This window comes from Pleurodeles waltl, chromosome 7, assembly GCF_031143425.1.
Source record: "Pleurodeles waltl isolate 20211129_DDA chromosome 7, aPleWal1.hap1.20221129, whole genome shotgun sequence".
In the NCBI taxonomy this organism is placed as follows: domain Eukaryota; kingdom Metazoa; phylum Chordata; class Amphibia; order Caudata; family Salamandridae; genus Pleurodeles; species Pleurodeles waltl.
In genome coordinates, this window is record NC_090446.1 from 1,251,609 (window position 1) to 1,267,388 (window position 15,780).

Below are 15,780 nucleotides of genomic sequence, written 5' to 3' on the forward strand. Positions count from 1 at the left end.
CTGACCATCACATCAGGGGAGGAAAGGGGCATTTGTGGAGCCAAACGATGGCATCTACTGGTGTGCACGTGCTGTGCCGTAAAAATCTCCTGGATCCAGTCTGGGGATATTTGCAAGGTGAGGAATCTGCGGTTAGAAGTATATCAGAAAATACTTTATTCGAAGCTCGGTCAAAAAAACACTTCAACAATTAGTGGGGCAGCGCCTGACAGGGTTCTTGACTTTACCAACGAGGACAGTGAAATCCTTTTACACGTGCTATTAAACCATCTGAGACCACGTCCTTATCTGCCTTCCAATTCCAGCTTTTACACTGGAGCTTTATTCAATATATGAAGGAGAATTCATATATTATTCGCTTTTGGTGAAACTTTCTAGTTTGCGTTCATACCTTCAGGGAGAAAAGGAGGGAAGGATGCCAACACGGATCCCTGCTTTTGGTCATTTAAGATCTCAAACATTGGACATTTGTTCTTTACTTCCAAGCAGGACCTTTGCCCGAGCACCTGAATTAAGTTTAGGGTAAGTCAAACAATACTTGAAGTCCTCAGCACCCCAGGCTGGGCGATAAACTGCACCAGTCCAGAGTTGGATGCTGAGCGGAGTTCCACTAACCATAAACACGTGTCCCTCTCCATCAGGGACATGTGCACACAATGCAAAGATCAGGGACTGGAACCAAACTGGAGCTAGTCCTTTGCCAGCGCCTGCAGCAAGACTGCGCTTTCAAATGGAAGAGAGAAAGACCTTTCGCCCAAGACCCCAGGTCCCCCCAAGTCACCTTCTAGAGGACTGGCCTGCTTGTTAGTCCTTATCCAAGGAGAAAGGAAGTCCCCTTACCTGCCACAAGCTGAAGAAAGCCATTCTTCCGACATCAGAATAGTCCAGATATTTTAATTATTTAGTAAAATGTCACAAGAATGTGGTTTCTAGCTGTGTCACCAAAGGTCAGGCAAAAAATGGCTTCTGAAAGGGCACAAACTTGCACAGTGGGTTTGGGAAGAGGATTTCAGCTAATTTTTCTTTTGGAAAACACGCCTTACATGTGGCATTTGTAAAGTTATCTTAATGTTGGATTTATTATGTCAAAGTTAATAAAGACTCATTTTTGAGATTCTAACCACGAGCACTGAGCCAGAGGGTGCAGGGGCTGTTTTCAGCTAATGTTCTACACGATTACAGGTAATCGTCTACGGGTGGCGGAAGGCCTTGCGCAGCCTACGTGCACAATTTGCCTTTATGACTGGCACAGTTTTGGGCAAAATTTGCAGCAGAGTTACAAAAACATCAATTGCAAAAATGACTGAATTCAATATGACTGACTTTGAAGGGAATCAGCAGATGCAACGAGGGCTGTTTGGCATCGTTCAAAGCATTTAGATACAAAATGCCAGTAAACGCTGCCAATGAAAAGCAGATACTGTGGGAAGAACCGGAAGAAGCAGACAGAAGACAGACCCCTGCAGGTCACTGCGCTACAAGAGTGTCTCCAATGACAGCCTCCCAGTGACTGACTCCCTCCCTCCCTCCTCAGGGACTTGTTCTGGTCATGGTGTGAAGGTGAGGAGATGCACGCCAGTTGTGAGGACCCCCAGGAGCCCGCCCCATACTGCACCTAAGTCCCCATGAACACAGCCAGCCTGGGGGGCTGCAAGCTCAGATGCTGGGGGGCTGTTGTCAATCCCATGCAGGTCACACTGCTCCCATGTACCCGTGCACTGACCTGGCCACATTCGCCTCCATTCCTGAACCTGCTAACTATGAAAGAGGAGCCCTTTTCCGTCATACATGTGAGACTTGGGGGGGCTTAAGAATGTTCAGTGGTTGTGGACATTGAAAGCCTTTGTGGTGCCTCGAAGCCAGATCTTTCTGGCTCACAATGGACTACATGTGTACTCTTGGAACAAGAGGGTCGAGCAGTGCTCGGGGGCACAACGGGTGTGCTGTGACGATGACGTCACATTACAAGGCACTGGAATGGGGTACACTGGGACAGATTTCCAGAAGGGCAACCCCATGAGGGGGTGTTAGCAGGATAGATATTTCTGCCAGTTTAGTCAACAAAAAGAAAAATTACTAATTTCTGAAGAGCAAGCGGGCAAGCCAGAAAGCAGGTGTTGGTAAAATGTGTATTTCTGCCAGGCCAGTGGGCGAAGAGAACTGTTACTAACCTCCTGAATGGTCGAGCCCACAAAGTGGTAACAGTACTGGGTATTTCTGCCATGCCAGTCATCAAAGATAAAAGTTACTAACATTTAAGGAGGGTAAACCCCAAGCTGGTTTTGGTTTGATTGCTGCCATGTTACTCAACCAAGAGGTGTTACTTTCTGAAGATCGAACCTGCGAGTATTTGCAGGATGAGTATTTCTGCCAGTAAACAAAGTATTAATACCCTACAGAAGAGGGAGGGTGCCACAAACCCCATCTTAGGATGGCATATAACCACCAGGCCTGTCCTGATGGGTTAGGATGGGCAAAACACCAGTGGCCAGGGCAGGCAGCTCTCTATGCCTCAAAGATGTTACCTGTGTATGCTCAGAGAGCAGTTGGAAGGACAGGGCAGTAACACCTCCTCAAACTTGTGTCAACTGTGCAACACTGCCAGCCTAACCACACCACTCGCCCATTATATGGAGGAATCCCTGACAGACACCGCTCGTGCCACACGCTTGTGTGTTGGCTGTGTGTGCAATCCAAGTTTGTGAAATTTGTCGACTGTTTAAATTTACTGCAAGTCATCAGAGAACCCTCCCCATCCAGGAGCACCAGAGGTAATATTCTCACTGCTCAGTCAGACTGAAACAGAGGATCTCTGCGCGTTTATAGTCCACCGGACTCCAGGCGCGCCACGCCACGCCACGCCGGACTCCAAGCACGCCACACAGGGCGGACTCCAAGCACGCCACACCGCGCGCGGTGACTCCAAGCACGCCACACCGCGCGCGGTGACTCCAGGCACGCCACACAGGGCGGACTCCAAGCGCGCCACACCGCGCGCGGACTCCAAGCGCGCCACACCGCGCGCGGACTCCAAGCGCGCCACACCGCGCGCGGACTCCAAGCGCGCCACACCGCGCGCGGACTCCAAGCGCGCCACACCGCGCGCTGTGACTCCAGGCACGCCACACCGCGCGCGGTGACTCCAGGCACGCCACACCGCTCCAGGCACGCCACACCGCGCGCGGTGACTCCAGGCACGCCACACCGCGCGCGGTGACTCCAGGCACGCCACACCGCGCGCGGTGACTCCAGGCACGGCGCGCGGTGACTCCAGGCACGCCACACCGCGCGCGGACTCCAGGCGCGCCACACCGCGCGCGGTGACTCCAGGCACGCCACACCGCTCCAGGCACGCCACACCGCGCGCGGTGACTCCAGGCGCGCCACACCGCGCGCGGTGACTCCAGGCACGCCACACCGCTCCAGGCACGCCACACCGCGCGCGGTGACTCCAGGCACGCCACACCGCGCGCGGTGACTCCAGGCACGGCGCGCGGTGACTCCAAGCACGCCACACCGCGCGCGGACTCCAGGCACGCCACACCGCGCGCGCGTACTCCAGGCACGCCACACCGCGCGCGCGGACTCCAGGCACGCCACACCGCGCGCGCGGACTCCAGGCACACCACACCGCGCGCGCGGACTCCAGGCACGGCGCGCGGTGACTCCAGGCACGCCACACCGCGCGCGGACTCCAGGCACGCCACACCGCGCGCGGTGACTCCAGGCACGCCACACCGCGCGCGGTGACTCCAGGCACGCCACACCGCGCGCAGACTCCAAGCACGCCACACCGCGCGCAGACTCCAAGCACGCCACACCGCGCGCAGACTCCAAGCACGCCACACCGCGCGCAGACTCCAAGCACGCCACACCGCGCGCAGACTCCAAGCACGCCACACCGCGCGCAGACTCCAGGCACGCCACACCGCGCGCGGACTCCAGGCACGCCACACCGCGCGCGGACTCCAAGCACGCCACACCGCGCGCGGACTCCAGGCACGCCACACCGCGCGCGGTGACTCCAGGCACGGCGCGCGGTGACTCCAGGCACGGCGCGCGGTGACTCCAGGCACGGCGCGCGGTGACTCCAGGCACGCCACACCGCGCGCGCGGACTCCAAGCACGCCACACCGCGCGCGCGGACTCCAAGCACGCCACACCGCGCGCGCGGACTCCAAGCACGCCACACCGCGCGCGCGGTGACTCCAGGCACACCACACCGCGCGCGCGGACTCCAGGCACACCACACCGCGCGCGCGGACTCCAGGCACACCACACCGCGCGCGGACTCCAGGCACACCACACAGCGCGCGGACTCCAGGCACACCACACAGCGCGCGGACTCCAGGCACACCACACAGCGCGCGGACTCCAGGCACACCACACCGCGCGCGCGGACTCCAGGCACACCACACAGCGCGCGGACTCCAGGCACACCACACAGCGCGCGGACTCCAGGCACACCACACCGCGCGCGCGGACTCCAGGCACGGCGCGCGGTGACTCCAGGCACGGCGCGCGGTGACTCCAGGCACGGCGCGCGGTGACTCCAGGCACGCCACACCGCGCGCGGACTCCAGGCACGCCACACCGCGCGCGGTGACTCCAGGCACGGCGCGCGGTGACTCCAGGCACGGCGCGCGGTGACTCCAGGCACGGCGCGCGGTGACTCCAGGCACGGCGCGCGGTGACTCCAAGCACACCACGCAGAATTCTATCATACAATCACACTACGCGGACTTCAAGCGCACTACAAAGACATGAACACACAAATGTACTCCAGTGGAGCCAGTTACAGGGATGTGCATTGTTCAATGAACACACAAATGTACTCCAGTGAAGCGTGTTAGGGTGACGTGTATTGTCCAATGAACCATCTACAGCCGTTCACCATTGTTCCTAAGGTTTCAGATAGTAAGCAGTTTTGCTACTCAGATCAGATGCATTCCTCTATGAACCAACAGAGCGTCTACATAGCGCCACAACCCTGCATATTTTACCACCTGGGTTGCAAATGATCACAAACTACTTTCAGTTTATAAGAGAACTTAAAGTTGATTGTTTATCCAGCATTTTGAAGCATAGGCCTTCTCCTCTTCTCACCAGCAGGCACTAGAAGGCGACGTTTAGCCTTATACAAGTAATTAAACAATAGAATAAGGCATACTTTTAATTCAGAACACCTATTTCCCTCTACTGGCCGGTGTCTTACATCTTCTGAAGGGTTGTCTGATGACGTCATACAACAGAAACAAAAATTCTGAGCATGTGATGCCATCAAAGTGTGGCACTAAGCTCAGACTAGTAACAAAAGTAATCCCAGGTAAGGGTCAAGCAACACCTGACCACACACAGACAGCAGACGAACAGAGGCCCATGCAAGCACCACAGAAACACACAATGCATCCTGCCATGCCTAGGTGAAAGCAAAGAGCATTCAAAACCAAAAGCCACACCCAGTCATGCCCTGGAGACAGCGCAGGCCCACAAGGGGACCAGACACCAGCATAACAGGCCCAGCCATGCACTAGTGAACTTGAAAACCAGGAGCACACCAACCCATGCTTAGGAGGCACCAGAATCCATGTGGAGACAACAATAAAACCCTGCACCCAAAGTGTAATCAAAGGCCTAACCAAGGACCAATAAAAACGTCAATGCAGACACCCAGAGGGCCAAGCAAGGACTGCACAAAAGCACAACACTTCAGCAATATCCAGGTTTACGCAGACTGCACGACAATCACCGAGCAGTACAAGACCCCAAACCATGCCCATTTGAACGAGGTGTTCGAAGGCAAGTACCAAGCAAGACCAGACCAAGAACCCCAAAACAAACCACAAGGAGAATTTGTGCACCACTGCAACCTGGAAATGTTAGTTATTACAGATGCCTACCCTGCACCCAGTCGCCCACGCTGAGCCAAAGCAATAGGAGACTTACAGAAATAGCTTGCGATAGTCGTGTAAGGAATTCAGCAGCAGGGGAGCTCTGCTGTGAGTAAGAGACAATAGAGTCAGAAAAGAGTGAAGAAAATAAACCACAGAACCCCTTCCCATCCCCCATGAGTGACCCTCCAGGCCCACCCTAAACTCACCTCCGCGGCATGCCTGGATGAAGAACATTTTGGGCTTGTTCTGCAGGCTGGGGCAGTTGGCGTTGTCAAAGAGCTGGAAGACTTCATGTAACTGCGGACGTAAAGGAAGAGTTAGAACCACTGTGTGACCAGGAGTCTAACAGCAGCAAACTGAAGTCCTGGTAGAAGTGTGCCGGCTACAGGACTGGATCCACTCAGAGTCCAACTAAGATACTTCTCCCTCCTAGCCTCAGTGGTTGTATGCAGGTGAGTACATAACAGCAGGCAGGAATGACCGCAACATGCAAGTTCAGCTCTGGGAGCCAAGATATTTGACAACTTACTTAATTTGCGCCAGTGGCGGTAAAGCTGTGATACACAAGACTGGTAAATTCCTTTCGAGCAACTCTGTCCTGCATGTATATGGTCACTGTAGGAGGCTGGCTCGGTGTGTGGTGGACACCTATGGTGTTACGCCTTATACTGGGACCAGGCAACCCTTATGAGATAGTGTTACAGTGTCTAGGAAGCCAGGGCTCTCTAGTGGTAGCTGTGGTGAGCAGCCGAGACTTATCTAGGAGGAGCATGAAGCACTTGCAATACCACAGCAGTCTCACAGCAACTTATCACACATGAAAGGAGCCACACAGTGTTGCAAAAACAAAGGTACTGTATTACATGAAACCTAAACTATACTGCAGTTACCCCCTTCTGGAGGTAAGTACACACAAAATCAAAATATACACAGGTAAGTATTAGTAAATAACACAAAACATTGGGGGGGGGGAGGGCTGGGAGACACTGGAACCCCAAGAGGTAAGTACCTAGAAGACCCCAGCGACCAGGAGAGCAGAGGTAAGTTTCCTGGTCGTTCCATGTGCTAACATGGGGACTCATTAATGGAATATAGCAAGAACTGGACCAGGCCAGTGGAACCCAACAGTGTATTCTGGAGGAAGAGGGCCTACAAAAGAAGGGGAGAGAGTCCCGTCCATGGAGGCGTGTCCAGATGGGGCAGGAGGCCATGCCCACCCTTCTGTGGATGATGATCTGGGTTGACAGTAGTGATGAAGTCCAGGAGCTGCAGAGGAGTCCCTGAAGTCACCTAGCTGTCCCCCGACAGTCGCCAGATTGCAGATGGGTCAGTGGTCAGGAGGACAAGGGAATGTAACTGGAGCTGTTGGAGATTTGCAGAGCCGAAGAGGACCAGCAAGGTCCTGGAGACTTGACCCTTAGAGAGGAGTCTGGGCTGACAGGAGAGACAGGAGAGCCAGCAGAATCAGTCGGGCAATCCACTGGCAGCAGGCACAGTAAGTAGCAGTGAGGCCCAGGAAGTACACCTGAAGAGGAGTCTCACGTTGCTGTAGCATCAGAGAGGAGACGGTCCTTGCAAAGGTTTAGTGCTGGGGGTATGGGCCACTTGGAGCCTGAAGATCCCTCAAAGCAGGAATCAACAAGACTTGGTTGCTGCAACAGTCATGGTGCACAGGGGTTCTGTCTTGGAGGAAGAGGCAAGGGTTCACCATCTCCAAAGTTAGATAGAAGGCAGAGAGGACACAGAGCACCCCTCAGAACCACCACCTGTGTTGGAGATTCTTCACGGGTCCAGGGGACAGCAGATCCCCGCTAGCGGACGGCATTGCCTTAGGTGCCTGCAGATGCAGGGGAGTGACTCCGTCACTTCAAGGGCGATGCCTTCTTGCTTCTTTGGTGCAGCTGAAGTCTTGTCGACCCCAGATGATGAACAGCCGTGGAAATGTTGCAAGTAGCTGACAGGAGCAGCAGAAACAATGTTGCAGGGCGAGGTCATCTTGTTGTTGCAGACTTGGTCGGTTCCTGTGAAGTCCAGCGGCAGTTCCGGTGGCCAGGAGCAGAAGAGTTTGTTGCTGAAGAGTCCTGGTGGAGTCTTGCACGCCAAAACTGGAGATCCACCTGCAAGAGAGTTCCTAAATAGCCCAAAAAGGGACTTAGTCACTTTGCACGGTGACCATCTAGCTTAGGGGGGCCACTGACATCACCTGCCAACCAGTTAGGTGCCAACAGGGGCCTCTGCCCATCTAGTTTCAAGATGGCAGAATCAAGTGGCTACCTGGAGGAGCTCTGGGCACCACCCCTGGGGTGGTGATGGACAGTGGAGTGGTCACACCCCCTTCCTTTGTGCAGTTTTGCGCCAGAGCAGGAACCAGGGGTCCCAGGACTGGTGCAAATCGGATTATGCAAGGAGAGCACCAAATGTGGCCTTCAAAGCAAGCTGGTGGCCTGGTGAGTCCACCCCTCCCCAGCCTTGTAACACCTCTTTCCAAGTAAGAGGAGGCTGCACCCCTCTCCATCAGGAAATCATTTGTTCTGTCTTCAAGCACTTAAGCTGGTCAACCAGCAGGAGGGCAGAATCCTGTCTGAGGGGTGGCAGCAGCGTTGGCTGCTTGCAGACCCTGAAAGACTGGTAGAAGCAATGCTGGGGTGTCCTATAAGGAGCCTCCAAAGTTCATGGAATCATGCCACCAATACTGGCATCAGTATTGGGGTATAATTCTGACATGTTTGATACCAAACATGCCTGGGTTTGGAGTTACCATTATGTAGCTGGACCATAGGTAGTGGCCCGTGTCCAGTACACAGCTAAAACGGCTTCTCTGCACTTACGGAGTCCAGGGAATTGGAACTGGAGTTCGGAGGGGCACCTCTGCTCCTGCAGAGGTGCCCACACATACCGGGACCTGCACCCTGCCCATAGGGCAGGAAGGGCCACCCATAGGGGTGACTTAGTGACCTGGTGTTGTGGCCGGCAGTGAAAGGGTGCATGTACCTTTTCACGCAGGCTGCAATGGCAGGCCTGCTGAAACAGATTGCATGGTCTCCCATGGGTGGCATAAAACATGTTGCAGCCCATGGGGGACCCCTGGTGTACCAATGCCCTTGGTACCCAAGTACCATATACTAGGGGCTTACAGGGCTACATCAGTATGTCAATTGTGGTGTGTAAAGGGTACCAAGGCAACCACATTTAGAGAAGAGAGCACAATCACTGGGGTCCTAGTTAGCAGGCTCCCAGTGAAAATAGTCTAAGCACACTGACAACAGGAGAAAGGTGGGGGTAACCATGCAAGAAAGAGGGACTTTCCTACAGTCACCAAGAACATAAAAGCTACCAGACACACTTAGGGCCTCATTCTGAGGCTGGCGGGCGGCGGTAGCCGCCCGCCTGGCTGGAACCGCCAAATGGCCGCTCCGCGGTCGAAAGACCGCAGAGGCCATTCTGGTTTTCCCGCTGGGCTGGCGGCCGACCGCCAGGAGGCCGCCTGCCAGCCCAGCGGGAAACCCCTTCCCACGAGGAAGCCGGCTCCGAATGGAGCCGGCGGAGTGGGAAGGTGCGACAGGTGCAGTTGCACCCGTCGCGTATTTCAGTGTCTGCAAAGCAGACACTGAAATACTTTGTGGGGCCCTCTTACGGGGGCCCCTGCAGTGCCCATGCCATTGGCATGGGCACTGCAGGGGCCCCCAGGGGCCCCACGACACCCCTCACTGCCATCCTCCGACCGCCAGGAACAGGATGGCGGTGAGGGGGTCGGAATCCCCCATGGGGGATTCCCAGGGCAGCGGAAAACTGGCGGGAGACCGCCGGTTTTCCTCTTCTGACCGCGGCCAAACCGCCGCGGTCAGAATGCCCTGCGGGGCACCGCCAGCCTGTTGGCGGTGCTCCCGCATCCCCGGCCCCAGCGGTCCTTGACCGCCGGGGTCGGAATGACCCCCTTAGTCCACTAAGAATACCCAGGGTCACCAGCAACTGCGAGGACAAATAGCAAAATCTAGGCCACCAGAGATACTGAAGCGACAAAAGCATCCAGGCGTTCAGAAACATCGAGGCCGCTACCTGGGCTACCAGCAACAGCCAGATGAAGGGGTCACATCCAAAATTAATTTAGAAAATTAGTTACTTACCTGTAACTGTGGTTCTCCAGTATTGGTATCTTTCATCGATTCACATGCTTGAATCATCCCCGTCGTCGAGGTGGGAGCCTCACGGTAACCTGAAATACACATAGCAGTACATTTTACACACTAGGCCTCAAGGGCCTCCTTGGGTCCTTTTATAGTCTAGCCTTGTCGTTTTGCAAAAAGACCCAAAGTTGAAACGCAGCCAATCAGGCGTTGACACCCTTTAGAACACTCCCAACAGAGGCTCTCTCCCTCAAATTTTCTAGTACAAGTGTGACGATAAGAGTTTACTTAAAAGGGGAGCCACTGCGGGGAGGAGGGTGGGTCGCATGTGGATCTATGAAAGATACCAATACTGGAGAACCACAGTTACAGGTAAGTAACTCATTTTCTTCTCCGGTATTGGATCTTTCATACCCAGTGTACATCTGTTTGTGGCATTAGTCGCTGCAGATTCACATGCTGTGCACATCCCGCCATCTGGTGTTGGGCTCGGAGTGTTACAAGTTGTTTTTCTTCGAAGAAGTCTTTTCGAGTCACGAGACCGAGGGACTCCTCCCATTTCGACTCCATTGCGCATGGGCGTCGACTCCATCTTAGATTGTTTTCCCCGCAGAGGGTGAGGTAGGAGTTGTGTATGCTAGTAATAGTGCCCATGCAATGGAGTGAATGCGTATGTACATAATGAAGTTTAAAGTAATATATTTACAAAATGTACAAATGTTTAAGATCTACTTCTAAACGGCTACAGGCTCCCGGGGAGGCGGGTGGGCGCATGTGAATCTGCAGCGACTAATGCCACGAACAGATGTACACTGGGTAAGTGACATTTTCCGTTCGATGGCATGTGTAGCTGCAGATACACATGCTGTGCATAGACTAGTAAGCAGTTATCTCCCCAAAAGCGGTGGTTCAGCCTGTAGGAGTGGAAGTTGTTTGAAATAATGTTCTTAGTACAGCCTGACCTACTGTTGCCTGTTGTGCAGTTAACACATCTACACAGTAGTGCTTGGTAAATGTATGAGGCGTAGACCATGTAGCTGCCTTACATATTTCGTCATTGGAATATTACCTAGAAAGGCCATGGTAGCACCTTTCTTTCTGGTTGAGTGTGCCTTTGGTGTAATAGGCAGTTCTCTTTTAGCTTTAAGATAGCAGGTTTGAATGCACTTAACTATCCATCTAGCAATGCCTTGTTTTGAAATTGGATTTCCTGTATGAGGTTTTTGAAAGGCGATAAATAGTTGTTTTGTCTTTCGAATTAGTTTTGTTCTGTCAATGTAGTACATTAGTGCTCTTTTGATGTCTAATGTATGTAGTGCTCTTTCAGCTACAGAATCCGGCTGTGGGAAGAACACTGGTAATTCTACCGTTTGATTCAAGTGGAACGGTGAGATTACTTTTGGTAAAAATTTAGGATTTGTCCGTAGAACAACTTTATGTTTGTGTATTTGAATAAATGGTTCTTGAATGGTAAATGCTTGAATTTCACTCACTCTTCTTAGAGATGTGATGGCAATTAAAAATGCAACTTTCCACGTTAAGTATTGCATTTCACAAGAGTGCATGGGCTCAAAAGGTGGACCCATGAGTCGTGTTAAGACAATGTTGAGGTTCCATGAAGGAACTGGTGGTGTTCTTGGTGGTATAATTCTCTTTAGGCCTTCCATAAACGCTTTTATGACTGGTATCCTAAATAATGAAGTTGAGTGCGTAATTTGCAGGTAAGCTGAAATTGCCGTAAGATGTATTTTAATGGAAGAGAAAGCTAGTTTTGATTTTTGCAAATGTAGTAAGTATCCTACTATATCTTTTGCAGATGCGTGTAAAGGTTGAATTTGATTATTATGGCAGTAATAAACAAATCTTTTCCACTTATTTGCATAGCAGTGTATAGTGGTAGGTTTTCTAGCTTGTTTTATAACCTCCATACATTCCTGTGTGAGGTCTAAGTGCCCGAATTCCAGGATTTCAGGAGCCAAATTGCTAGATTCAGCGATGCTGGATTTGGATGTCTGATCTGTTGTTTGTGTTGTGTTAACAGATCTGGTCGTTTGACATGAGGTACTACTGAAAGGTCTAGTAGTGTTGTGTACCAAGGTTGCCTTGCCCATGTTGGTGCTATTAGTATGAGTTTGAGTTTGTTTTGACTCAACTTGTTTACTAGAGATGGAAGAAGTGGGAGAGGGGGAAAAGCGTATGCAAATATCTCTGACCAGTTCATCCATAGTGCATTGCCCTGAGACTGATGTTGTGGGTACCTAGATGCGAAGTTTTGGCATTTTGAGTTTTCTTTTGTTGCAAATAGATCTAGTTGTGGCGTTCCCCACATTCTGAAGTAAGTGTTCAGTATTTGGGGGTGAATTTCTCATTCGTGGATCTGTTGGTGATCCCGAGAGAGATTGTCTGCTAACTGATTCTGAATCCCTGGAATAAATTGTGCTATTAGGCGAATGTGGTTGTGAATCGCCCAATGCCATATTTTTTGTGTCAGGAGACATAACTGTGTCGAGTGTGTTCCTCCCTGTTTGTTTAGGTAATACATTGTTGTCATGTTGTCTGTTTTGACAAGAGTGTATTTGTGGGTTATTATGGGTTGAAATGCTTTCAGCGCTAGAAACACCGCTAACAGTTCTAAGTGATTTATATGAAACTGTCTTTGCGGAATGTCCCATTGTCCTTGGATGCTGTGCTGATTGAGGTGTGCTCCCCACCCTGTCATGGATGCATCTGTCGTTATTACGTATTGTGGCACTGGGTCTTGAAAAGGCCGCCCTTGGTTTAAATTTATACTGTTCCACCATTGAAGCGAGATGTATGTTTGGCGGTCTATCAACACCAGATCTAGAAGTTGACCCTGTGCCTGTGACCACTGTGATGCTAGGCACTGTTGTAAGGGCCGCATGTGCAACCTTGCGTTTGGGACAATGGCTATGCATGAGGACATCATGCCTAGGAGTTTCATTACTAATTTGACCTGTATCTTGGTTTGGATACATGGCTTGTATTACATTGTGAAATGTTTGGACTTGGAGTGGCAATTCCTTTTACTGTGTTGATTGTTGCTCCTAGGTATTGCTGTGTTTGACACGGCAGAAGGTGTGACTGAGTAATTGATTGAGAAACCTAGTTTGTGTAGGGTTTCTATGACATAATTTGTGTGTTGTGAACACTGTATTTGCGTGTTGGTTTTGATTAACCAATCGTTTAGGTACGGGAACACATGTATTTGCTGCCTTCTGATATGTGCAGATACTACTGCTAGACATTTTGTAAAAACTCCTGGCGCAGTCGTTATTCGGAATGGCAACACTTTGAATTGGTAATGTATCCCTTGGAATACAAACCTTAGGTACTTTCTGTGTGAAGGATGTATTGGTATATGGAAATATGCATCCTTTAGATCCAGTGTTGTCATGTAGTCTGTTGTTTGAGCAGTGGGATTACTTCTTGTAATGTAACCATGTGAAAATGGTCTGATTTGATGTATGTATTTAATATTCTGAGATCTAGTATAGGTCTTAGACTTTTGTCTTTTTTGGGTATCAGAAAGTACAGTGAGTAAACTCCTGTGTTTAGTTCTTGTTTTGGTACTAATTCTATTGCCTCTTTTTGGAGCAATGCTTGAACTTCTAATCCTAGAAGATTTATATGTTGTTTTGACATACTGTGTGTTTTCGGTGGGACTGTTGGAGGGAATTCGAGAAATTCTATGCAATAACCATGCTGGATAATTGCTAGTACCCAAGTATCTGTTATCTCCTCCCAATGTTTGTAAAATTGGCTTAGTCTTCCCCCCACAGGTGTTATGTGATGGGGATGTGTGACTTGTAAGTTACTGCTTATTTTGAGGACTTTTGGGGCTTTGGAATTTTCCTCTATTTTTTTGGAATTGTCCCCCTCTATATTGCCCCCGAAAACTTCCCCGCTGATATTGGCTTTGGTAAGTGGGCCTTGTTTGTGATGATGTGGTTTCTGTAGGTTGTCCTCGAAACCCTCCCCTAAAAGGTGTTTTGCAAAATGTGCCTCTGCTCTGCGGGGAGTAGAGTGCGCCCATGGCTTTTGCTGTATCAGTGTCTTTCTTGAGTTTATCAATAGCAGTGTTGACTTCCGGCCCAAACAACTGCTGTTCATTAAATGGCATATTTAGCACGGCTTGTTGAATTTCCGGCTTGAACCCTGACGTGCGCAGCCATGCGTGCCTTCTTATTGTTATTGCAGTATTTACTGTCCTTGCAGCCGTATCTGCTGCATCCATTGAAGACCGTATCTGATTATTAGAGATACTTTGTCCTTCTTCCACCACTTGTTGTGCTCTTTTTTGGAACTCCTTGGGTAAGTGTTCTATCAAATGTTGCATCTCATCCCAGTGAGCTCTATCATATCTTGCCAAAAGTGCTTGTGAATTGGCAATGCGCCATTGGTTTGCTGCTTGTGCTGCAACCCTTTTGCCCGCAGCATCAAATTTGCGACTCTGTCTGGAGGTGGTGCGTCCCCCGAGGTATGAGAGTTTGCTCTCTTACAAGCTGCCCCGACAACTACTGAGTCTGGTGTTAACTGCGTTGTAATATAAACTGGATCTGTTGGCGGTGGCTTGTACTTTTTCTCCACCCTTGGAGTTATTGCTCGGCCTTTAACAGGATCCTGAAAGATTTGTTTTGAATGTTTTAGCATTCCTGGGAGCGTAGGTAGTCTTTGGTATTGGCTATGAGTGGAGGATAGCGTGTTAAACAAAAAGTCATCCTCAATTGGTTCGGAATGCAAGGTGACGTTATGGAAAGCAGCTGCCCTTGCGATCACCTGTGTGTAAGATGTACTGTCCTCAGGTGGGGACGGCCTGGCAGGGTACGAGTCTGGGCTGTTGTCCGATACTGGAGCATCGTAAAGGTCCCATGCATCGGGATCATCTTGACTCATGGTAGTATGAGTCGGGGAGTGCATCAGTGGAGGAGTTGCTACTGGTGATGTGTGCACTGATGGTGGTGGAGACGGTGGTGGAGTTTTCCTTGCCACCTTTGCCTGTGGCTCCTTGTCCTTTTCTTGAAAGGCAAGTTTTCTTTTTATTTTAATTGGGGGGGAAGAGTGGTTATCTTCCCTGTGTCTTGTTGAATGTGGAGCCTCCTTTGAGTATAGTCTGGCTCTACTGCTTGAAGTTCCTCTCCGAATCTATGTTTTTGCATTTGGGAGGACAATCCTTGTTCCTCTGTATAGGAACCTGTTTTCGGCTCCGAGGCTGGATGTTTCGGAACCGAAACTTTTTCGGACGTCTTTTTAGGCTCCGAAGACACCTTTGTAATTTTCGGCGTGGTGGTGTTTCGGTGACGAATTTGTTCGGTGCTGCTGTCACGGTGCCGAAATTTCTCTGAGCCGATGTCTCGGGTCCGAGATTGCTGTGTGGCGGTATCTCGACCGGAGTGGGATGACTTCGACACCAGCGTGCCCTTTTTCGGTGCCTTGGATCGGTCACCTATTTTTTGGGTTAAGCCATGACCTGTTGGCGGTGGCGTCCCCTGGACTTTTGTTGACTTCTCGTGAGTCTTATGTTTCGATGTCTTACTCACGGTTTTCGGCATTTCTTCGGCCTCGAGCTCTTCCGAGTCCAACTCTTGGATAGAGAAAGCTTCCTCTTCCTCCTCGAAACGCTCTTGTCCTGTCGGCGTCTACGCCATCTGCAGTTTTCTGGCTTTTCGGTCTCTTAACGTCTTTCTGGACCGAAATGCTCGACAGGCCTCACAAGTATCTTCCTTGTGCTCTGGGGACAAGCA

At 51.0% G+C, this 15,780-nt stretch overlaps 1 protein-coding gene across 1 annotated transcript in view; it reads right to left on the reverse strand.

Annotated features, from left to right (window-relative positions):
* Positions 1–15,780, reverse strand: part of CASP2 (caspase 2) — a 224,650-nt gene that overhangs the window by 57,770 nt on the left and 151,100 nt on the right. Inside the window, exon 8 of the mRNA XM_069242657.1 lies at positions 6,101–6,191. Coding sequence (XP_069098758.1) covers positions 6,101–6,191 — 91 coding nt within the window. The remainder of the gene's footprint in view (positions 1–6,100; positions 6,192–15,780) is intronic.